Genomic DNA, 25,792 nt, shown 5'->3' with positions numbered 1-25,792 from the left:
CTCCCCACACCCAGCTGCTCCCTTTGTATAGTGTAGAGGGAGTTCTCCTGGGAAGCCCCAACACAGTGCCCCGCAAGGAGCTGTTTTCACCTACAGCTCAGGAATCATATAGTCACTTGCATTGCTGGAGACAGAGCAGGGTGTGTTGGGTAGATGGGAGGGGACAGCTGAATTTGACAGCAACCATGGATAACGCTGATGGAATTTTCACTGCTCCCACAAGTACGACATGCAGCTGAGAGAGACTGGAGCTGGACTCTTACAACTTCACATAATTACTGCTGACAGGTCACTCCAATCTAGAACTAGCACTTCTGGAACATACTCCTCTGACACCTCTCCTGCCCCCCTCCCCCATGCGATCCTGTTATAACTGTGCTGGGGAGGGGGACCCACAATGAGATCGTCCACACACGGCATCCTGATGTTCACCAGCCACTGAGGTGCTGAACGCATAGGACCAGGAACGTGGTGGAGGACAACATTAGCATCACGGATTCACAACGGCAGCGTCAGGCACCAATGAAGTTTGGGGTAAGTCCCTCCCGCCGTTCTGCCTTCGTCTGAGGTAGAAGCAGGGAAAACGGGCTAAGGCTCCCAGAACACAGCTACCTGGGGTGGGGTGTGAGTGTGTGTGTGTGTGAGAGAGAGAGATTATTCATCCTATCTGCTTTGCTTCCTCCTTTGGTGCACACCAGTGACATGTTCTGGCCAGCAGAACACTTCCTTCTTATGGCTTACACATACACACAGGATGGTGCGCCGGTCTCCAAGACCTCTACGAAGTTGGCTGCCCTCCAAATCCCCGCACTGTGAGACACGACTTACCAGTTCCACTTGGGGGCCCAATCCTTCCAGGATCCTGTGGGCCGCTTCTGCTTTTTTCTGCAAAGAAGAGAGGGGGGGGAGGGGACAGGAAGAGAAGTTATTTCTCTCGCCGATCAGAATTTCAGTCCCAGGGTTCATTTTTCTCCCTGCTCAAAACCTTTTGTTCAGTTTTTTTAAACTGCTGCTAAACTCAACCCCCACTCCCACCCCCCCTCCTCCGCTACCCCCCACCAAGGTGCCAGGGGAAAGAAAAGGCTAAAAGCAGCAGAGCTCCCAGATCCGCAACACAGCACTGCAGGCAAAGGGCACACCGCTGGCTCAGTTTAACCTGCACAGTCCGCAGAGGAGCTGCAGAAAACAATCCAGACGCCGGAACCTACTCCATGCTGCCCCAGCCGCCCCCTCGTCCTCAGTGCTCGCTCATTCAGGAGCCCTTCGGCTGCTCACAGTAGCAACTGAATTCTCTTTCGCTTTGCAGGCGGCTGGATTCTGTACAATTACCTCAGCACGAGTGCAGCACGAGGGGGCGGGAGAGGGAGCAGGCAGAGACAGAGAGAGATGCCCTTTCCAGGATTCATCCTCTCACTGAACATGTGATCATTACATCTGAGCTGCCCTTAGCTCCTTCCCTTGCTAGCTTCCCTCTCCCCTCCGCAGTACAACACACATCCCCCGCTCCCCGGCCAAACTACCTGGCACTTGCTAGGAGAGCGGGAACATGTCTCATCCTGTGCTCAGTGGTTACTAATTAAACAGGCCTGAAAAGAGCCAGGGGTTCACTGCAGGGGAGGCAGGGGTGGGGGAGCTAAATAAAAGATGACATGTTCCGTCAAAAGCTCTCTTCCTTGCAAAGCCAGGCTTCTCAGTGATTGGTACCAACAGCCCGATAAGTCTGGATCGCTTTACGCTGCTGAGGTTACCCAGCACTGATCACATAAAACAAAACACCTGGCAGTATCAGGGGCTGCGGAGATGGATTTTTATACACACTTAATAAAATAAAACATAGAATTTTAAGCATTCAAGAGGGTTAGAAGGTGGGGGGAATAAAATTCCACTGCTGCCTAGAAGGGCTTAGCATGGGGAGCGCCATCAGCTCCCCCAGGGTTTTAAAACACAGCGGAGTCGAAAAAATCCTTCTTGAAGCACTTTCACCTGAGAGATGGGCTAGAGCCACAAGCTTGGGATCTGAATTTCAAACACTCTCCAGGCTGGGCAGCCTGAGGGCAGGGTTTCCGTTAAGTGCACTATAAATTGCCAAATTTGGATCAGGATTTCAACTTTTGGGGTATTTAGATCGAGGGGGCTGATACGGGCCCCTCTCTGACAGCAAAGCACATAACCCTCTCACACTGATGCCTGTCCACAGCTGGATGCACTTACAATGTTTTGTGATGGGAGATGCCTCGCTAATCCCCCACATGCCGTGCTGACAGCTCACCTCGACCCTCATCCAGCAAATGCAAGGGCTTTATTATGTTTCCCAAGATTTAGAACTATCTATTCCCTTCATCATCAGGGCAGAGCCCCAAAAGTGCAAATGCAGATCAAAGGTGTGGAAATTCCTTGCACACCCACACAGAAGAGCTGATTTGCATGTGAGCACTTTTGCAGGTTTTCCCAGGAACAAAGAAGGAGCTCATGTCTGCAGTCATCCACTAACCAGCCCGGGCTAACCATCCACTAACCAGCCCCAGAGAGCTCACCTGACAAATGAAAATTTGCCCAGCAAACCAGGATGAGTTTTAAACTATTCCAGGGGCTGCAGGATGCGTGGGTGCAATGAGACGGATTCTCCTCTCACATTGTTGTCATCTGGAACTAATTCAGCTAACATCACCCCAATATAACTGAATCATGCAGCAAAAGAGCCTTCCTCACCAAGAAGAGTAATACCACCACCAGCATGCAGCTCGTACACAGCACATTTCATCAGTAGAGCTCAGAGAACTTTACTACGGAGGTCAATATCATGACCCCCATTTTACAGGTGGGGAAACTGAGGCACAGATCATTTAAATGATTTAGACAAGGTCGGTCAACAGCAGAGCCAGGAATAGAACCCAGATCTCTCCAGCCCCAGACCAGCACTCTATCCACTAGACAGCCCCATAGCCATGGCCTGCTGAGAGATACAGATAAAACATATTCCTGGCACACCCCTTCCCACTCCAGGGGATGCTGAAGGGGAAAATACCCCCAGAGCAGCTGAGGCAGGGATAAGCTCCACCAAGCTAACACCCAAGCAATGCTTAGAGGAGAAGCAGACAGCTGGCTGGGTGCAGAGGTGAGACTTGGCTCCGGGAATTTTATAGCAACCCCTTCCCTGTCTCTAATTTCCAGATACAACAGGAGTCTGCTTCTGACCTCACTCACCCCAGCATAAGGCCAGGAGCAACTCACTGAAATCCGTGGTGTTATGCCAGCATGAAATGAGGGACATGAGAGCAGAGCCAGCCCTGGTATTTCCACCCTCACTCTGAAAGGCCAGTGCCCCATCCCCAATATTCACAGGCTCCCCCTGATACTAGTCTGGCCCAGCATGGGGCCATCACATTGGTTTGCATTTGAACTACCACCCAATAAACCAGCTACAAGCTGCAGCCTGGCTCACGGCTCTTGCAACTAGAGTACAGCAAATAAAAAAACAGGTGTGAAGGGCCCTAACCGAAAGCACAGAGTGGAATCGAGGTGCTAGTAAATTATGCAGCCAGCCCAGATGGGGTTGGGAGAGGGACTCCTGCCAAGTGAAGAAAACATGCAAGAGATTTTAAAAGGTGCCTTGGTGGGGTCTCATTCCCCCCTTCCCCTCCCCGAACTGTCCCTTGCCTATTAAGTGGCCGCTGTGAACTGAGTTGGTGCAGCAGGCTTGTTCTTAGTGGAACGGTATCCACATCACAGAAACCACCAGCGCAACCGGCGCCATGGCTGGCAAATGAAGGCACTGTCCTGTCATCCCCAGATGTGGACCATCCAGCTCTGGGGTGAGGCAAGTGGGTGGATTCAGTGTGGAGAGATTGCATTGCTGCCTGCCTGGGCTGTACTTGTTCCAGAGATGAACCAGGAACATCAGTCTCTGGAAAGGACAGTCTTTTCCCCTAACGATAACGCTCACCTAACATTTTCTCTGTGTGTTTCTAACAAGGTTCCTTGTCACTCTCCTCATTAACAAAAGATTGTTTCCCCTTGCTGGTCCCCCAGTGGAGACACTTCACGGGGATTGTGTGTGACGCCATAAGCGGAGGATTGTGACTTCACTGATGGATCCAGCAGGTGGAGAAAGAGGAAGGAGAAAGTTTATTTGTAAACACAAATAAATGCAGTTCCAGCAAAGGGCAAAGAGAAACATGCTGCAAAAAATACATGGTTCTTTGGGTCGCCCCTTTCTTGCATATTTAGCCCAGTATTAAAGTCTACCTACAATACGCAGGACCAGGAGGAATCGCTAAACTCAAAACTAAGAGGCTAACAGATAATGTTGGGATGGAGCTCAGCAAGGCCAACTCTCTCAATGCCCAGACAGACTTTCCTCTCAAAGGTGGACCATGCCCGGCTATATTTTTGCCATTTGCTCCTTCTTGGGCATCCCCTGAAGATGATCCAGTAGCTGCCGCATTTGCAGCTCACAGCTGTCTGCCTGGGAATCAGTGGTGCCTATAATTTGCACACAGCACTAGCTGGCAGAGAGCCATCGGACACACTTCGAGGTCCCCTTACCAAAATATCAAGCCTTTTAGTCTAGGGCCATGGTAGATGCAGGCCCACATTTCACTCTATGCCCCACCAAGACAACTGAAATCGGTGAGGCTGTGATTGTCAGGCAGGGGGCAAGGCTTTCTCACTGGCAGGGCCATGTCTGGGAAGCCAAATCCCTGAGATGACTATTTGATTTCCCCTGTTTTTCCAAGTCTCTTCTGTTTGGGTCATTTGATACATGACCATTCCCTATAGAGGGAGGGGTGCTTCAAAGTCTGTAGCGGGGTTGGGGGTGCGATAGCACGTTATAAGTAACGACCAACAATCTGTCCCACCACAGATTTGCAAAAAAGACCATGCCAGCATTCAGAGCTAGGTTTATCTCGCAGACATGGAAGCCACCCAGTGGTCAGTTGTATTATCTCCACTTGGTTTCTGTTCTCACCAAGGCAGGCTATATTCCAGTCAACCCCAGATCACTTCAGCGACCAGTGATGCAATTCAATTAGCTACAAAAAGCAAACTAGCAGCGAAGAGATGCAGCTTAATTGTCTTGCATTTCATCCATCAAAATCTCTGTGAAAACGCCTCGGTGCTGAGGATTCTGCTAGTCCCTGAATATCTGTGAAGTTGCCAGAATATATCTTGCGACATATATTTGGGAATGTAATGGCTCTCTCTCCGGCATGGCCTGTGTTATACTAGATCATCACAATGGTCCCTTCTGGCCTTGGAATGTATGAATTCGATGAAAAGACAAAGAAAATATTTGCCTTAAACGGGACTTGATTACAGCATGTTGTTTGATTAAAAAGAAAATGTTGCTTTTTACACAACGCAATGGTATTTATTCTTGTGCACGAAGCGTCTTTAAACTCCTCTTGTCGGGCTCGGCTATTTGAGGCAGACATGCCCCATCAGCTACACCGGGAGGAAGCGGAGGATTTGAACTCTCATGCTTAGGCTCCAAAAGCACAAGCTCTAACCTGAAAGCTAAAAGATCAGCTCCACTAACGGGTCAGTCAGGCAGCTAAGAAACCATACAAGCCAAACTATCAGGCTGAGGTACACACTATGGAGAAGGCTGCCCTCTCGAAGTGTCTTTTGCTTTAACCCCGTACAGCCGCTCAGCTCCCCAACTAATGAAAGTGGGATGCTAGCTGGAAGCTCCCCCGCTCTACAAGAGACGGCTGTGACAGCGGACAAGAATTTAGGATCCCCACTAACACCACAGTTCGCACACTCTTTCCGCAGCATGTGCCACATCTGAAAAGAGATCATCCAACTTGCCCTCGCACCTTACCACACCCCTGTGGCACCCACAGGCCACAGCTTACATGGGAAAACAGCTTGATGCAGTAATATGGTATTTTTAGCTTCTTTAATGGCCATTTCACAACTGGGAACAAGGAGAAGTCAGCCTCATGGGGCTACCAGCAAGTGATCTAGGGACCACAGCCAGGGAACGTCTCCATGAACACCAATGCTACCGTTTGTAAAGCACTGTATCAATGGGATGTAACATATGGCCTGCATGATAAGAAAAACATTTATCCCTACTCATAAAAAGGGACAACTGCCAAAAAGGGACTTTTCCATGCGAGATCCCTTCCGTTAGGAAACAATGGCTTGTACTGTAGATTTCCTGCCAGATTCATTAAGAAGGGAAAACACACCATTCTGTAGCCAGCACTGTTCATATAATGCCATCACAGCTCCATAGATTGCAGTTGTATAGATCCCTATCTGTGAAATTAAATGTAACATCTCATTATAAAGTTAAACTACCCCCACCATGCTTCACCACTGCTGTAGCAGAACATAATCTCATGCAAAAATACACCACTGCAATGGCTGCACATCGAGCTACGGTCGAACACAACCACCTTAACTCCGCCCCTTACACACAGACGTTGGAACAGACTATAATTACATGACTTTACATCGGCATACATTTTAGATACACATGTATCTAAAGTTCCAAAAACTAAAACCATTATACTAATGCCTGAGAAAGTCTATGTCAGTGGTCCCCAACGCGGTGCTTGTGGGTGCCATGGCGCCTGCCAGGGCATTTTTGTGCACCCGCAGGACACCCCGCCACCGAGCGCAGCCACTGGGGAACTGGCCGCCGAAATGCTGCCGAGAAGCGGAGACACCTAGAGGCGTTACCGTTTCTCGGCAGCATTTCGGTGGTGACGCTTCTTCCGCCGCCGCTTCTCGGCGGGATTCCAGCGGGCGGTTCTCCGGCGGTGGGGTGTCCGGCGCCCGCCACAGTCTTCTGGGAATGTGCTATTCCCACAGAAAGGTTGGGGACCACTGGTCTATGTGATGACATAATTAAAAAGACTGTCATGTAATGCTTAGGATTCAACCTTAAAACCAGTTCACCCCAACTGACAACTTTTCATATTGCGCTGTTGAAGTTATTGCATTTAATTTCTAGTCTTTTCTTTTTTTAAAAAGAGGGGAGGAAATGGAAGTTAAACAAGCCTCAGTTGTTCTGTAACTAATACAAACCAGTCAACACAAGCCAACTGGAGTCTATCAATGCCATTAGTGAGCTGCACACTCTGAGGCTTGGGCACCCATCTGACAAAGGTCACTACGTGTTAGTTCTGCATGTTAAGTAATATATGCGTTTCCATGGCTGTGCATTCATCCTCACTAATTTGTATGAGTTAAGCCTGTCCCTGGACTTGTCAATATTAAACATTTAGAAGTTTAACCCCAATGAGCCAAGAATTTCCAGGTCTCTGGGAGATCTATAAAACACTAGGATCTTGGAGAATATTGATGCAGCAGTACTAAAAACGTATGGACGCTTAAAAACAGTGGGTGAAATTGTCAATAGGAGCAGAGTTAGGCCAACTCTGAGTGCTTTGAAAAATCCCATGCTGTGCAACGTAGGCATCTAGCTAGCTGTGCATGAGCGTGCACGAATTTCTCCTTAAGCATCCACCTGTTGGCTTACCGACATGGACTCTGGCACACGCCTGGTACAAAACGTCACACCGATTAACCGCAGGTGCAATTAATTGCAGGCATAAGATCGTGCCCACAAAATTAAGAGGCAGTCTTTCACTGTGAAGGCCCATTATCACAGATACCGGTGCACAAAATCAAGATGTCCTGGCACAGACGCCGCGTGTATAGGCTGATATTGCTGAAAGCCTGTGCGTATGAGGAGATTAACTCAGAATAAATGTGTTTATTGTGAATGTGTTTGGCTGACACACTTGTCATAGTTAGACAACTTAATGAGATGACCAGAGGCAAAACACTGCAGGGAGAACGTAGCTGAGAATCAAAAGGACTGACATCGTTCCTCTCGCGTTAACTGATTAACGTACACATCTCCAGAATGTAACAGTGCTGGGGAAAGTATTCTGGGCACGGCATCTCGCTGTATGTACAGCGAGCAATGCCTATCCCGAAAGCTGCCTGATTAACACTTGACACACAATGTAATTGCTGATGCTCCTTGCTGCATTTATCAGATCCTAACACAACTGTAACAAGCTATTTAAAAGGCCACACAGGCAGAGGCCAGAGCTGGGTGGCAGAGATGTTAATGACATCTATTAGCTATCCAAAGTTTCCCCACACTCCTAATATAAGACTTTTGCTGAAGGACGAACAGCATCAGGAGAACACGCTCCAGTTCTGCAGGCTCAGAGGACAAAAGAGCCTGGTCCAGGAAGGCAGGCGAAGGGGCAGTGTGCAAAGGAGGCTTAGGAGCTCCTCCTGCATTAGTGGGATCTTTGCAGCAGAATGGTGCCCATTCCACTGCTTCTGTGCCCTTCTATGGACACCTAATGGGGATTAGGGCTCAATGCTACTTCCCTGTGAAGCAGTGGGATTTTTTCCCTATTGATTTCATCAGGAGCATACCGAGCCCATAATGATCAACCCTACAGTGTGTCCATCCTCACACTCAGTCAGCAAGCCCAGAGTTCTGAATGTGTGTTATTTAACAAAGAAACACTCCACTGCTCTGTCACCAAGACATTAACAAGCAAATCTAGGCATTGTTCTTAGTGCGATGAATGAAAATCCCACTGGTTTTCTATTCCCGCCACTGTTCCTCAGCCAGCAGTTAATGGCCCCTTTTCCAGACTCGGCACAGATTCCTGACATACCATCCATCAGTGGCTCAGCATCTGAATGGAGTCATTTGCAGCACAGGAGCACCTTGGGGGCAGAATTCTGCTCCCTTTTACACCACAGCCACTCTACTTGAGTGGAGTGACTCCGGATTTAGCACCGATGTAAGCGAGAGCAGAGTTCGATCTCTTGCTAGGGCTGCGGAGAAGCCTCCTCTGCGACGCTTTTAGGAAAGGACACACTGCGAGGTGCGACTGGACGGAATATAAAAGGCAAAGCATTAGCTCTTCACATGGGGATGTAGGGGTCTATGGGCAAATGATTTAGGAGCTTTCCAGTAGCACCAGGAGGCCCAAACAGAGACCAGGGCTCACAGGGAGGGACAGTCCCTGCCTCAAAGTGTTTACAGTCAAGGTAGACAAGTGGTCGGAAGATAAAGGCACAGAGCAGGGGAGTGACCGGCCCAAGGTCGCCCAGCAGTGGAGTTGGAAATAGAACCCAGCTCTCCTGACTGCCAGTCTAATGCCTTCGCCACATTAGGGGATCCCCCTCGTACCCCCTGGTGGCCCGGTGCACAGATGCCTCCTGCAGGGCAGGGCTCTGCAATGCATGGTGATCACGGCCTACCCGCCCTTGTGCAGCTGAAACAGCACAATTGCACAGAATTGATCGCCAGCTGCTTCCCGGAGTATGCTGGAAAGAGGCCTCATTCTGCCATGTGGCAGTCACCAGGGGGTGGGCGTGGTTATTTCCCATTTGGGGTGGGACAGACGTGTCATGTCACAGCTCTAACGGGGCGTTACAAACAACAGCGAGCTAAAAACCCGCTGAGTTACATCCGGCGCAGTGAGCAGTTTCCTTTTCACCTCCTGGTGCTGGGAACTGGCATCCCCAAAGGGGTCAGTGCTCATCAGCCCGAGAAGCTCGAGCCATGCTGTGGCCCCAAGGAGCGGACTCGTTTTTCACCATGCTTCACAGTTTGCTTTGCATCTCCCTGCTGCGTCCCGTTCCACGCGTCGTCATGTCTCTGGCTGCTGCTGGGGGCCAGACATACCACAAACATGCTGGGGTGGATTAACACTGACTGGCACCGAGATCCATTTACATTTCCAGCTACGTCCCAAAAGATGGGCCTCCACTGAAAGTCTGCCCCTAGCATCCCCACTCTGCCTTCCCAGACTTCACATCCCGGATGAACTCCTTGATTTCCCTCTCTAGGGACTAGACTGTCCTTCGCCCTAAGGGGCACAAGAGGAGCAGGGACAGAGCACACAAAAATCCTCCTTAGGCCCATCTAAGGTGCTGGCCACAGTCACACTCCATGTTCTGGCTAAGAGCAGGGGCTGCTCTGGCCTGATTCCAACAGCACCATGGGCATCTTCCAAGGGGGAAGGATGACCAGTCCCCTCCACTGATTCCCACTGGCCTGTACATCCTGTCTGAGCACAGCCATGGCTCCTGGAGGCTTGGTGCCTCATACCTCCAAGGACTCCTACATCCACATTGCCCCCTGCTGGACACTGGGCTGGCGAGTCCCAATTTAACCCTTTGTTTCTCACTGATTCTGTGCTGGACGGGGCACCCCTGCCAATATCAGGATTATGCCCCTTAAACTGCTCCTGAAAACAATGGTGACATCATATGGAAGAAGCGCCGTGAGGGGCCACGAAAATCTCCATGCAGGTCTAGAAATATTCATGGCAAAGGTTTTCAGTGGGACCCTCAATCTGGGAACACAAACCTGGTTTTCCCTTTGCTGAATCTTGGCATGGGAGGGGAGAAAAAAGGGTCCATTCCAGCAATTTACAGGCAACCTGAGCTTCTTGTAGGGATCACAATCCAGCACAGCAACCTCTGACTCCCAAACCTCCCAATATATCAGAGGGGTTAGCAAGCTTTGGGAAAAAAACCAAAACCTGAAGATGAGGAAACACGAAGTTATTTTGAGAAAGTGGATCCGGAATTAGAAGGGGGCGTTTTCCTGGAATTTTTCCAACTATCCTTCCATATACACTCTCAGCCGCCAGTGCTGAACCATGCTCTCAGGGTTATTTATAGCATTTCATAGACAGAAAATGCAGCGATCAAAGCCAGGCCATGCCTAAGAATATAAGCATTCTCATTCAGGATCAGGCACGTCCTGCACTGAGACAAGCAAATCCTTTAAAGAGGCAGGAGAATACCCAGAGCAGTGCTGAAAGCGTTCACTGCGTGATTACGTTCTGTCCTGGCCATTTAGATCATGAATTCACCGCCACAGGCTGGGTAGCAAGACTTGTATATTAAAGCAGCAGGACATATTCTGATCTCAGTTACAATGGTGCAAATAAGTAGTAACTCCACTGAAGTCAATGCAGTCAGATTGGTGTAAACCTCAGATCAGAATCAAACTCATATATTCTGCAAAAGACCGAAATAATCACAGTTTCATTATTTCAAATGTAAAGGTCTCTCTTGCATATGCTGTCTTTTGCATTAAGATTAAAAGATAGCTGGGGACAGGATTGCAGCTTATCAATACTGGCCCCCATCTGGAAGGTTTTAATTTCTAGACACCAAGAAAGCCCTTATTTTCTCCCGACTCCAGGTGCATTTCATCTGGAGTCAAACCACCATGGCATTTTGGCACATCTTACAAGCTAAGCAGGGTTTGGCCTGGCCCAAACTTGAATTGGAAACCGCCCAGGAACACCTAGGGTTCTGCAGGATGGTGATTTGCCAATGCAGCAGGTGGCAATCTCAGAGGCTTGTCTACACTTGAAACACTGCAGTGCGTCAGTGTAGATGCTACTGACGCTGGCAGGAGGGGCTCTCTCATCGGTGCAGGTAATCCACCTCCCCAAGAGGCACTAGCTAGAAGAATTCTTTTGTCCACCTAGCAGTCTACGTGAGGACTTAGGTCAGCTTAACTACGTCACTCAGGGGTGTGGATTTTTCATACCACTGAGTGACGTAACTGGGTCCATTAAATTTTCTAGCATAGACCAGGCCTCAGTATTGGACCAATGTCCTCAAAAATCAAATCCAGGGTCTGCTAATCAAAGCCTTCTGTCTGATCTCGACTACCGGGGTGGAGTTAGAGGAGAGACGTAACTCCCTTCCATGAATCATGAAATCCCTATAGCACCAATACAGCAAGGGGGTTATTATTCCTGTCTCCTCAGTGATGCGAGCACTCTTGTGAAACAAAGGAACGCGCAATGTGTGGAATTCACATAGCCATCAATTGGTCCCACAGTTGAAGAGCCGAGAATAAAACTTTTCAGGAGCATGTACACCACTCCCTATGGGAACTCCCTGAAGTAGGCATTGCGGGCACCCTGACTTCTGCGCTGCTATTCTACTTGCAAAAGCACAACTAGGAAGTTTGAAAGAGTGTTACTGGAATTCTACCTAGCATGTAGTATCTGCAATGCGTTGTGCTGCAGACAACCAACTTTGTTTGCAAATGACTCATCAAGCATAAGAAGAAAACTGGGGAAATGGGTCATATTGGAGATGTGTATTAATAATCCTCTCAACATTTCCTGTGCAGAGCGTGACTGACCGACTCATTTCTGTTCCACTCTTGTCTCCAAGTTCTTGTCTTCTGCTAGACATTTTAAGTGGGTTTCTGTGGCTGAGTGTGTCATACTCCATCACACCAAGTGACAGAGGTGCAGACCTTCAAGGTTGGGGATGGAATTATATATAAATATCCCAGCCAGCAGACTGCAAAGTGATCTCCCATTCAGAAGGCACTTTAAAAAATGAAAACTGAAATGCTAAGGAGGCCTTTGGAAGTGACAGTAAAGTCTAGTCATCAGCACAATTATAGGAAAGCATCTATTTGTCAGAGGCTCTGTACAGTACGGCTTACGCTCCTCTCCTCAGAGCTTCTGGGAGTTACCGCACTTCCTGCAGTTATTTCCAACTCCTCTGAAAGCCTAGGATACAGTATCACTTGGGCTGGATGACTTTCAGTGGACAGAGAAAATCCCACACTTACATGGAACTTCTGATCCTGGGGGAAGATAATAGATGGAGGGCAAAAGTCTATTTTGCTTTAAATCTCTGATGGAAAGCAAAAGAATTCCAAGGTGCTGGGTGCTTCAGAAGATTGAATTTTATCAGTTTGCAACACATCTGTAATGCTAAAACGATGCTTACCTCATATTTTTTAATGTCAAGAAAAAATATATCTTTCCTCTTTAACTGTTCCACTGTAACAATCAAAAGGAAAATCTGGCCTCGCTGTCTAGCACATCATCAGAACCTGTGTGTGAAACTGACCGGAAACAAAAGCGAAACCAATCAGTCTTTTTCGTTTAGTTGTCCAAATAGGCAGAGCTCAAAAAATAAAATAAATACATCAGTAAATGATGCAAAGTAAATTAGATTTTAAAAATTATTTCAGCTTTAATGTTCAAAAGTAGGGCTGTCAAGAGATTAAATTTTTAAAAAAAATTACCATTCATTTAAACATGTTTGCACGGTTTCTACATTTTCAAATATACTGATTTCAATTACAACAAAGAATATAAAGTGTACAGTGCTTACTTTATATTTATTTCTGATTACAAGTATTTGCACTGTAAAAAAAGAAATAGTATTTTTCAATTCACCTAATACAAGTACTGTAGTGCAATCTCTTTGTCATGGAAGTTGAATTTACAAATGTAGAATTATGTACCAAAAAAACCTGCATTCAAAAATAAAATGTAAAACTTTAGCACCAGTCCACTCAGTCCTATTTCTTGTTCAGCCAATTGATCAGACAAACAAATTTGTTTACATTTGCAGGACATAATGCTACCCACTTCTTGTTTCCAATGTCACCTGAAAGTGAGAACAGGCGTTCTCATGGCCAGCGTTGAAAGATATTTACTTGCCAGATGTGCTAAAGATTCATATGTCCCTTCATGCTTCAACCACCATTCCAGGGGATATGCGTCCATGCTGATGACTGGTTCTGCTCAATAACAATCCAAAGCAGTGCAGTCCAACGCATGTTCATTTTCATCTTCTGAGTCAGATGCCACCAGCAGAAGGTTGATTTTCTTTTTGGTGGTTTGGGTTCTGTAGTTTCCACATCGGAGTGTTGCTCTTTTAAGACTTCTGAAATCATGCTCCACACCTCATCTCTCTCAGTTTTTGGAAGGCACTTCAGATGCTTAAACCTTGGGTCGAGTGCTGTAGCTTTCTTTAGAAATCTCACATTGGTATCTTTGATTTTTTTGGTCAAATCTGCAGTGAAAGTGTTCTTAAAATGAACAACGTGCTGGGTCATCATTCGAGACTCCTATACCATAAAATATGTGCCAGAATGCGGGTAAAACAGAGCAGGGAACATACACTCAGTCCTCCTGAGGAGTTCACTCACAAATTTAATGAGCGCATTATTTTTTTAACGCGTGTCATCAGCATGGAAGCATGTCCTCTGGAATGGTGGCTGAAGCATGAAGGGACACACGAATGTTTAGCATATCTGGCACATAAATACCTTGTAATGCCGGCTACAAAAGTGCCATGCAAATGCGTGTTCTCACTTTCAGATGACATTGTAAGTAAGAAGAGGGCAGCATTATCCCCTGTAAATGTAAACAAACTTGTTTGTCTTAGCAATTGGCTGAACAAGAAGTAGGACTGAGTGGACTTGCAGGCTCTGAAGTTTTACATTGTTTTGTTTGTGAGTGCAGTTATGTAACCACATAAAACCATTATTTTTTTTTAAATTACATTTACAAGTTGCACTTTCATGACAAAGAGATTGCACTACAATACTCGTATGAGGTGAACTGAAAAATACTACTTCTTTTGTTTATCATTTATACAGTGCAAATATTTGTAATCAAAAATAATATACACTTTGATTTCAATTACAACACAGAATACAATTTATATGAAAATTTAGGAAAACATCCAAAATAGGTAATACATTTCAATTGGTATTCTATTATTTAACATTGTGAATAAAACTGTGATTAAACGCGATTAAGTTTTTTAATCACGATTCATTTTTTGGAGTTAATTGTATGAGTTAACTGCGATTAATCGACAGCCCCATTCAAAAGGTGTTCTACTGATACAGATTTATTTAACACAGGGTTTTCACATTGACACTGTCACCCTGATGTATACTGGCCAGTATAAATCAGGAATAAGTCCACTGAAGTCACAGTTACACTGGTGTAAAACCACTATGGGATCAAAATCACACCCCATGCCCTTTAAAGGGCAAGTGGGTTAATTCTGTTGCAACAGGGGAACTAAATAGACAACAAGAGGCTAGATTCTACTTGGGAACATTAAAAGCTTTATTTATTTATTCACTTATTTATTTATTTATTCATTCATTCATTCATTCATTCACTTATTTATGGAAGAACCAGCAATGCTGAACATGCTTTATGAGGGCAAATGGATAGTCAGGGAAATACATTCCATACAGACATAAGAGCAGTAGGAGTATAAAAAAAATCCTTTGAATTCCAATTTTCCACCATCCTGTTGTATTTATAGATACATAGCAGTGCCTTTCTGAAGGAACAAGCACTGAGACAGAAAACAAATTAAAATGTCATCTTATTGATTCCCACCGACACAATCCCAAGAGCCAAACAGACATTGTTGCCGGCTTCCACTGGCTGCACTGCATCCAACTCTGTTTTTCAAAAGCCTGACAGGAAAGCCTGAAAGGGCAAGCATGCCACAACCCTTCAGCACCTGCACCTGCGATGGAGAAGGTTACGTCCAAAGATTTACATCCAAACCCGCGTGACACTGTGGTTAATCATGGTCCCACAGCAGTGGCGCTGAACATAAAAAGCGGCAGTGAGCATCTTGACATTAACTCTTCCCCTCCAAAAGAGAGAGAAGTGATGAGCTCGACACTTGAAAGGAAAGCGGATGTGCCTGTGTTTCAAAGGACAGCTCCGACACTCAGATCAGAGACTGGCTGTCTCACGGGAGAGAGATAAAAGCCATCAAGTCTCTGGGCTGAATCTCAATTATAGCCTTGCGACACCAGGAAAGCCAGGGTTTGAGCCTCACCGCGCACTGGGCTAGGTGGAGAAAGGTGTGTGGCTTTAACTAGAGTCCCAATTCAGTCAGCACCTTCTCTGCCCCAGATATGAACAAACAATGGGGGTAAAATAGCCGAGCCCCAAGATAGGGAAGAAACAGCTGAAGGAGATGCAGGTATATGGCTGCCCAGAGATGTGCTGTAAATGTAGCTCCCTCCTTCCACACACAAGCAGCTCTACAGAGAATTTCAGGAAGGGTAGGGAAGGGGGCAAAATGGAGGAGGGGAATGTGGGGGCGGGAAGGAGGCAGTAATGGGGGAGGGGAACACGGGGTGAGCGTTACAGAGAGGGGGTGGGACCTAGCACAATGGGGCCCTGACCTGGTTGGTGTCTTAGGGCTACTGAGATACAAGTGTGAAATTACAGTAAGTTCTAGCTCTCCTGTTGCAGGGAAGTTCTTCCGAAGGTAGATGCTTTCCAGAGCCTTCAGCAGTTCTCAGCAAGGTTTGAGCTGCCCAACTCATCTCTAGAGAGGGTCATTTAAATGTCCGCACAGCCAGTCACTGCTTCACCCGGCATAAAGCCGCTGTCTCAGTAAGGGTCTGGTATGGCTTGGCCTGCTCCACCAAGGTGACCAAGCTGCATCCAAAATCAATTTATAGATTTTAAGCCAAGTTTGGAAACTATTTTGAAACTTCTCTCTCTCTCCAGTGCAGATATGGCCTTTTAAGGTTTAGAGGATTCACAGCTTCAAAGAACTTTAGGCCAGACGGGACCATCAATCCACATAGCACAGGCCAAGGAATTTCCCCCAGCAATTTCTGCATCAAGCCCACATCTTGCAATTGAGCGAGAACATATTTTTTTGAAAGGCATGTGATCTTGATTGAAAGGAGGGGCCACGGAGATTGAGCTATCCAAATCCTGAGCCTCTCCTGTCAGTAATAGGCAGTCTGAAAATTGCCATGCTGGACAGTATGCCATAGACTGGAACATGGGAACAGGACAGAGACCCACCAAACTTATTTCGATCTGATGCATCACCTCCACCTTGGGCTACATTCCAACCCAGTGACCTACCAGTTAGAGGTTCCCCTCTCCCATGAGCAGTCCCTCCGAGCCACTGATTTCCCTCCATGAACAGAGACTTGCTTGAAATCATGTAAACCGACACACGGGCATGCACTGACAATGGGCTGCGAGTGACTCTGTGCGTGTGTGTACAATGATGGGGAATTCAGAGAGCAGAATTAATGGCCACAAACAGTGCATTCCCCTGCTGCACTAGTGGGCTCCGCTCAGACGTGGCATGGATAGGGACTGCTGACTGGAGCCGGAGAGCGTCCTCCAGGGCACTCTGACAAATCAGATCTGAACAAAACCAAAAGTGTGATGACTTCCATTCAAAAAGTAATTGGGGGAAGAAAAAAAAAAACAAAAAAAAACAAAAAACCCACCCAGCACTGAACAGGAGACCTGGAATTTTTGCTTAAAACCAGAGTTACTCAGGGCCAGAAATGTCAAGCCAAATTGTCAGCAATGTCAGAAAAAAATATATATATAAGCGGGAAGAAAAAGGGGGGGTGGGGGGCAGCAGGGAATCTCCACTGAACCGCCTTGTGGAATAAAAATATTATTAACAATATACCCAGTGCATGTGCCCTGGTTATGGGGATTTAATGTGAAAATGACAGGGGAGGCTGCCTTGAGACAATAATGCAGCCCAGGAGGACTAATTTCCTTCTCTCCCACAGGGGAGACTGAAGGTCACTTGCACAGTTAAATTCAAGTGTTCGCCCATTTTCCTCTTACATAATAATTGTGACTATATCATTACCGACCGTGCACCAACCTCTGGCAGCAATTCACAATGGCTAGAGAAACAGATTCCATTGGGTAACTCAGGACTGCTCTCCTGGCGGTGAGCCCAAGGAGCAGGGAATGCTACTGTGTGAAATGAACATACCTTGGGTGGCTGTGAATGCCATGGCCCCGCGTGCCCTTCGCAGAATCCCACAGAGTGTCAAGCAGCAAATGTCAAATCAAGAGGAGGGTTCCCAGGACAGTTTGTAAACCGACCCAGAGTAACATTTTCAGAAAGTACTTGTATGTGACAGGCTCCCACGCGCCTCTGCCACTTTTGAAAATGGGACTTGGGTAACTCTGAAAATGTCACCCTTTCTGCAGTCGTGCTTTGGTCCTCGGGCAGCAGCAAAAACGCTGGGCCACATCTCAAACGTGCTTTTATTTAGAGCCTTCTCTACACGGCGGGTTGCTGCACAGCAAACCAGGGTGTGAATCCACAGCCCCCGAGCCTGCTGTATACGAACGTTCACTACAGCGTGCTGAAAGCCCCAGAGCACACTCAGCCGTGACGAGGTTCATCCTGTGCAGCAAGCTGGGACGTTGTAGATTCATACCCTGGTTTGCTGTGCAGACAAGCCCTCAGACTGCACCTGGCCACTTGACACCCCTCTGTGGGCACAAGGCCCACCTCTGTATGCACAGTCTGGGTGGTCCCAGCACAGTTATTCCATGTCATGGGCTTGTACGCAAAAGGGGGGCAAGTGCAAAATCTGGCAGGCGCAATTTCCAACGCCCACTGAGGGTGGAATGACAAAGTGTCTCGGATCAACACACACAGCAGAGATTTTCAAAAGCACAAATGGCCATGAGATGAATGTCCATGGCAACTGTGCGCTTCACTGCCACTTATGCTTTTGAAAATCTCACCCAAATGCAAATGCAGCCAGTTCTCTCAGAACAAAGTCCGTGAAGATCCCTGCACTTTTCTACCTTCTTCTTTAGTCCCATCTGCACGGCCATGTGTTTCCGGAATACGATTAACTTGTCCAGCACATTGCATATAGTAAGAAAGGGATCACAGGTCAAATTTGCCAAAGATCATAACTCTCCCTGATGCAGAGACACCTTTGAAATCACACTGGTAAAGCAGGTCACAGGGAGGAAGAGACTCACAACAGTGTTAAGGTGAACGGCTAAGGAGAGCCTGGATTCTGAGGAAAGCTTTGATGCAGACAACGCCAACCGATATTCTGTGCCCTCATACATAACAGGGCTCCTCTGTGCCACTTGCCCAATGTGCTGGTGGGAAGAAATATAATTCCCTGATGAACCACAAGGCTAAAATTAGAATCCACTCACCCCTGAAAAATCACAGCTATAGCCAAAACGAAAGTAGGTCACACAATAGCTGGCTAACTTGATTTCCCACAGTCTCTAGCATGGTGTTCTCCTCTCTTGCCTGGCATAGCCTGTAAGTGGGGGGGTGGGGGGCACACACACTTGGGGAAGCACACACTCCAGTTTGGGGTGAAGCACTAATCCCTTGCTTTGGTGTTTAAACAAGTGCCTGGTTTTCCTCCTCCTGAATTCAAACAGATGGATCAAGGGATGCATTAATCACCCCAAAATACAGATTCCAAACTTTCCCTCTCACCCTGGAACAGCCTGTCTCGGCTGCCTGGCTGGCTGTATTGCTGTGGGGCTTGGATATCTTTCTACTTTCTATGCCTTAAAAGACACACCATTTCTCTCCACCTCCACCCCCTTTGAATCAAAATACAGATGCTTAGCTCCCCAGTAACCCTGCTTTCTCCAGCAATTGACTGGTAGCCTCTCTACATCTCAGTTTGTCAACCTCCCCTGGTACTGAGCCCCCAAAGGAGTTAAATGCACACCTGAGAAAGGCAGCAGTGGGCATGAAAGAGAAAGGCAGCACTGGGAAGTAGGTGCGGGGAGACGCGGAATCTCCTGGTAGTTGTCTGTAGGAGGATCTGGGAGATCCCTATTCAGGGCAGCTGCATCGGAAGAGGGGTGAGCTGAATAAACACAACACAACCCCTTGTCCTGTGTGTTATTAAAGAGCCGATTGCAAGACTGATTTGATTCATATGTCTGTGCATGTAGAATCCCACAAATGTTCTGGTCCCTCCTCCAGAGGCTGCACCAGTGCACTCCCCAGCAACAGACGAGTGATCTCAGTTCACAGCCCTAGGCTGGCAGCCTGTTGGGCCTTCTATTTAAAAAAAAAAATTTTTTTTACCCAGGGATAAATCCATTAAAATGTGTCCTCACATTATTCTACATGGGATCCCCCAAAAGAGAAGAGAAGCAGCATCTGCCTTCCACATCCCATCCGTCACGTGGACATTAACAGAGCTACATGTGGAAGAAGTATGTTATTTAGTCATCTGGAGTCGGACTTGACCTCTGTTTGATTCACATCCGTTTTGAACAAGCACATGCTACTGCAAAGGTTCATAGGAAAACCAAAGCCAGGTTTTGGGCAGGAATGAATATTAGCAGGATTGGGGTATGAACTGCAGAACACAAACAAACTGAAACCACAAACTAAGAACTGAAGCCAAGCCATCATGCTCAGCTGCTTCCAGTTCATTGTAACCATTTGCTCTCGACGGCACATTTCAGCTCACATGGTTCTTCACATTCTTTTCAGCACCATCCACTGAACACTTCAGTGACACCAGCAGCCCCAAGCAAGCTGGGTAGGCAGTATTGTAACTCGGTGCTGTTTGAATGGGACCTTGGCACTTCCAGCAGATGACACTGTTTGAGGGACAGTCCAGCTGTGCCTGCCCCTCCTGCCGCAAAAATCCAAGCACTGCATTTATACCTTCCACTGTGTACCTCGCAAGTACCATGAAAGAGTGATCCCTAGGATTGGAACAACCTTCCTGAGCCCTCAGGCCATGATGGTGCTCTGTCTTCTCTCCAGTCCTTTCTCAGATCATCAGTAGAACGTTTCAGTTATCCAGCTAACCATCAGACTGTGAAACAAAGACAACAAACCAATCCGCCCTGACCCACGGTTCCAACCAACCCAACGTGCTCAAAACCCCACCCAACAAGCGACGTCTGCCCCCACATTATTGAGAAAAGCTTACTCCGCTAAGTGACTGCATGAACCTGTGGTCCTCATCTTTGTCTGCCCACTCCCTGGTGTTCTTGTCTTAACCTAAAGCCTAAGCAATTTGGGTGCGGATTTTGGCCAAGATTCTCCGAAGTGACTAGTTATGGTGAGTGCGCAACTGGAGAAGACTTAAAGAGGGTCAAGAGTTTTCAGGAAGTGCTTACACACCTGGCGCCTGAAACCTAGGTCCCTTTAGGTTGTCTCAAGGTAGGCACGCACATTTCTAAAAATCTGGGCCTCTCTCTTTATACAGTTCCACACAGCATCATGCATATCTAGGTGTTTATACGAGTTATAAAGAATGACAACCATGCCAAAGTAATTGCTTTTCCTCGGAGTAGTGCCCAGGGCATGTAATCTTTAAACATCAGGCACCTGGAGTTCTGCAGCTCACAGTGAATTCAAAGGACTTGCAATTCAAAACAATTAGCGGCTAGTCACTTTCCTTTTATGCAGAATCATCCATTAAACCCAACACCTAAAACGAATGTGCTTGATTACGTACAAAAAGGCCCAGTTTTCTAATGTCAACGCAAAGCACCCAGCCAGATTCATTTCTCCTTCAACCCCAGTTGCAGGCAGTGGCCCTGTTTAATGAATTAGCAGTCAAGGAGAGTTACACACTGTCAGCAATTCACACCGTTTTATTAAAGTTTGCTGCCGCATTAAAATTCCACAGATTCAGCGCTGATTTGTGTCAATCTCCTTTCCATTCGCCTTGCCCCATTTAAAGTGTTCAGCACAGATCACACAGTCCTTTAAAAATCCTCTTCGCCCTTAGGCGCTCTAAGTCTGTTTTGCATAATCACACTCACGGTTTGCACTGGATTTCCTAAGTGCAAGGGGTTGGGAACTTGGCACAGCTAAAGCCACAGGCCCTGCCCTGCAACACAGTTCTTCAGAAAGCAAATAAAGGGCAAACTCGTTCCACTAATGCAACGTTTCCAAGCTGAGGACACCTTATTCAAAGTCAAAAATGTCCACAATACCCTCACATTTACCACAGAAGAGTAAAAACACGGATCAGTTACAACAATAATAAGTTTCAGAGTAGCAGCCGTGTTAGTCTGTGTCCGCAAAAAGAACAGGAGTACTTGTGGCACCTTAGAGACTAACAAATTTGAGCATAAGCTTTCGTGGGCTACAGCCCACTTCATCGGATGCATAGAATGGAACATATAGTAAGAAGAAATATATATATATATACAGATAAGTTAGAAGTTGCCATACAAACTGTGAGAGGCTAATTAGTTAAGATGAGCTAATATCAGCAGGAGAAAAAAAAACTTTTGTAGTGATAATCAAGATGGCCCATTTAGACAGTTGACAAGAAGGTGTGAGGATACTTAACTTTAGGGAAATATAATAAGCTGTGATAATGTATCTGTATGTGTTTTGAGAGGCTGAAAGTCCTTGACCTTGAAGGGTAAGGGTGTGTACGAAGTGGTCGGGGGAGAGGTTTTCTTTGCTTGATTGGTGTTTAAATGTTAAAGATCTCACATTTCCCACCAGCGGTCACAACCAAATACTGCCCTAACAGGAGCAGCACTGAGCTCACAGGGAACCCCGCACACCAGACAGGTGCAGAATGCTAGCGATAACCTCTCAGATAATCCCTGTGATACCAAAGCGCTCTGCATGTGGCATAGGCCAACATTTTCAGACATGAGACCAATGGGAGCTGCAGCCGCTAGGCACCTCTGGGAAGCAGGCCACTTCCACATAGGTGCCTAAATATGGGATTTGGACGTCTGAGGCACCCAAGTTTGAACATTTCAGACTCAATACTGTGCTTACAAGCTACACAGAAAGGGGACCATCATTGGGGGGCAAGGGGGCCACCAAGAGCGCACCCCACACCAGCACATCCAGCCATGGGAAGGGAGTTTGGGATAAGGTCACGAAGCGGACAGAAAGCGTCACAGGATCTGTGTCGCCCACACAGACAAGAGAGTGCCTATGTTTCTAAGGGATCATCCTACAGGTGAGCGTACAGTAATTCAAGCACCAAATTTACCCCAGGAGGATGTTACGCTGAGTGGTTTCTGTTGGTTGATCACGTCGGGTTCCAGGGCATCATTCTAGGTATTTCAAATCCAAGGCTAATCCCATTAAACCCTCACCCCTTCCAGCAACAGAACATGCAACAAAGAACCACACTACACAATTAACACCCTTTGCTCTGGCTTGCTCCTGTCAACATCCACCAACCAGCATCTCTCACAATTTCCACAAGAGATCACATGGCAGGTAGGCCATTTGCGTGTGCCGCTGACGGAAATCCAGATCCCCCCCTCACTGGCCTGGCCCTGGTCAATTGGTACAAGCAGTCATTTCCTGATAATAGACGCAAAGCTAGTTGAGTAGGGAGTGCATATCCACAGCACAACTGCTGTGTTAATACATCAGTCAGTTCAGCAAGCACTAGTCGGTAAGTGACTTACCCTGTTCTCATCATAGATTATCTGCACTAAGCTGCGATGCTTGGACTCAATAGGTGGGGGTGAGATCGGCTTCTCAGGCTCTGGTGGTTTGGCTGCTTCCTCCTCCAACTGTTGCTGTGAAAGGTTGAAAAGAAGAGTGAGTGGTTCAAAACAAGAAACACTCTGGCCATAGGAGACTCTCTCTCTCCAGCACTGTGACAGAAATAGAAAACGTAACCATAAACCATTTCCTGTGAGACATCAACAAGACAAAGGGGCTAACGGAGGAGAGGGTAGAACAACCCTTAAACATTTCATGTTGCCTTAGCCAGGGTGTTTTCTGGCCACAAATTGCATAAAGTGGCCCTCTTAGATCTGGCCTGTGGAGCTCGACTACAGATGCGACGCATAAAAAACAGCTGAATGAAAATTCCATAGAGGAAAAACATTTCTCAGAGCAGCAAAGTTCCTTGTTTATGTCTTAATTTGGAGACGCACTGTTTACCACGCTCATGTTTTAAGGGGGAGGTGGGGGGGAGTTAAGGGTTATTGGACTCTTTCGGTTTAATAGCCCGCTGCTGATTTCCTAGTTCTTCACCTGAGTGAGATGCCTTCTGTGGCTACGTATTATTATTCTTTTTCTGTTTACAACAGTGCCTCAGAACCTCAGTCAAGCACGAGGCCTCCCTTGTGCTAGGCACTGTACAGCCAAGTATCAAAGACCAAGGGTATGTCTACACTACCCGCCAGATCGGTGGGCGGCAATCGATCCATCGCGTCTAGTCTAGACGTGATAAATCGACACACACACACACACACAACCCCCCGAGCGCTCTCCCATCGACTCCGGTACCCCACTGCCGCGAGAGGCGCAGGCGGAGTCGACGGGGGAGCGGCAGCTGTCGACTCACCGCAGTGAAGACAGGTCTAAGGTCTAAGTACGTTGACTTCAGCTACATTATTCACCCTCCCTCCCCCCAGTGTAGACCAGGCCTAAGCATCAAAGAGAGGTCACAATCTGGTGTCAGAGAGGACACTGCAGGCAGATGAAACAGACAAACGAGGTGGGGAGGACGAGGTAACGCTGGGATGAACCGAGTTTAGCAGAAAGGCAAAAGTCGCAGCTCTTCCACCCAGTGCCAGACGGGAGCGAGCCGCAGGCATCCCTGCAGAGGCAGGATATAAGGAGGGGTTCCGCCAATCAGGAGACGGGAGCTGTAGGCATCTCAAAGGGGAGTATGTCCCATGCATAAAGGGCAGCATCAGGAGACAGGCCAGAGATGCAGGCGGGAAGCGGGCAGGTAGGCCACAGAGACAAATTTCGCTAATGTATGTTTTAGATATTACTAAGGAGCCCAGAGGCAGGGTGTTAATCATCACTAGGGGGCCGCTTCTCATGCTCAAACAGCCCCACACACTTACTGTACTATCGGTACCTCATACAATTCTAGTAACGTCAGACTGACCCAGGAGCTGCAGCTAAGGGCATCAGCACAAGCCACTTTCTTCAGGGCCTCTACAGACCAACGGCCTGTCTTGGGAAGGCCATTTTCAAATCCCCTTTTCCTTTTCAGTGTTAAATAAAACAAAGGGGATGTATCAGAATCTGGTAAAAACTCAACACCGCAACAGTGGCAAACTAGACAGCACTGAGCAAGGGGCCAGCAACCAGTTCAGACTCCCCTGCCCTGGAGAGAGATCGCAGCTGAACGTACATCTCTTCCTCTGTGGTCCTACATATAAAAGGGGCGTGTGGCCGTTCCCTTATTTCCGAGTCACAGCCTTACCCTGGCTGTGCAGGTGAGGTACCCAAACTCCATCTGCTGAGGGCGATCTGGGCAACCAGCCAGGAGCCCAAAAGCCGCACCCAAGTTCCCAGACACGTCCACAGCTTTTACCAACAGCAAAACGAGGGTAACCCTGACAGTCACTTAGATGTGAATGCTCTGAAGACGAAGTGAAGCAGCAGCTTGTTTGAGCTCAGCAGAGATAAAAACCTGCCCTTGGTCAGCTCCTGCAGAGACCGGCAGAGAGTGGCCACGAGCCACATTTCCAGGATGCTGCAAGTGGCACTTGGCCTTTGGGCAGCCCTGCTAGGGCCTGGATGCACCTTGGAGAGCGCTAGAGAAAAATTAACTCTGGCACAGCATCAAATCCAACGGTTACAAAAGGAGGGCTGCAAATGACTCATCAGAAATGATGCTCCTGAACCAGCAAGACGGGTCTCATACTTGGAAACCTAAAAAAAAGAGAGAGAGAGAGTTGTGCAAAGACTCAGAAGTCAATCTGGAAGACGCTTTGAGGATGTTAACTCAGCTAAAAAATAATAGTGACATACAGATTAGACAGAAGGGCGGGGGTCAACTATCAGGAATCGGGCATGGTGTTTTTTTTTGGGAAGCTCTGCAGGAAAGGGCTTTTCCACCGACGCCAAAGGGCTTGGCATCAAACCCTAGCACCCTTAATTATTTAGAAAAACTGGACGCGCACAAGTCCCTGGGACCGGATGCGTTGCATCTGAGAGTGCTAAAGGAATTGTGGATGTGATTGCAGAGCTATTGGCCATTATCTTTGAAAACTCATGGCGATCGGGGGAAGTCCCAGAAGATTGGAAAAAGGCTAATGTAGTGCCCATCTTTAAAAAAGGGAAGAAGGATGATCCTGGGAACTACAGGCCGGTCAGCCTCACCTCTGTCCCCGGAAAAATCATGGAGCATGTCCTCAAGGAATCAATTCTGAAGCACTTAGACGAGAGGAAAGTGATCAGGAACAGTTAGCAT

The 25,792-nt window shown here is 47.4% G+C and overlaps 1 protein-coding gene across 1 annotated transcript in view; it reads right to left on the bottom strand.

Annotated features, from left to right (window-relative positions):
* The window catches only part of NCOR2 (nuclear receptor corepressor 2), a 284,712-nt gene that overhangs the window by 173,777 nt on the left and 85,143 nt on the right, over nucleotides 1-25,792 (bottom strand). Inside the window, exons 5-6 of the mRNA XM_077835004.1 lie at nucleotides 23,034-23,147; nucleotides 829-885 (exon numbers count right to left, since the gene is read on the bottom strand). Coding sequence (XP_077691130.1) covers nucleotides 829-885; nucleotides 23,034-23,147 — 171 coding nt within the window. The remainder of the gene's footprint in view (nucleotides 1-828; nucleotides 886-23,033; nucleotides 23,148-25,792) is intronic.

Source organism: Eretmochelys imbricata, chromosome 15, assembly GCF_965152235.1.
Source record: "Eretmochelys imbricata isolate rEreImb1 chromosome 15, rEreImb1.hap1, whole genome shotgun sequence".
Lineage (NCBI taxonomy): Eukaryota > Metazoa > Chordata > Testudines > Cheloniidae > Eretmochelys > Eretmochelys imbricata.
Note: the sequence above shows the minus strand (reverse complement) of the source record. Positions and strands in the feature narration are given on the sequence as shown.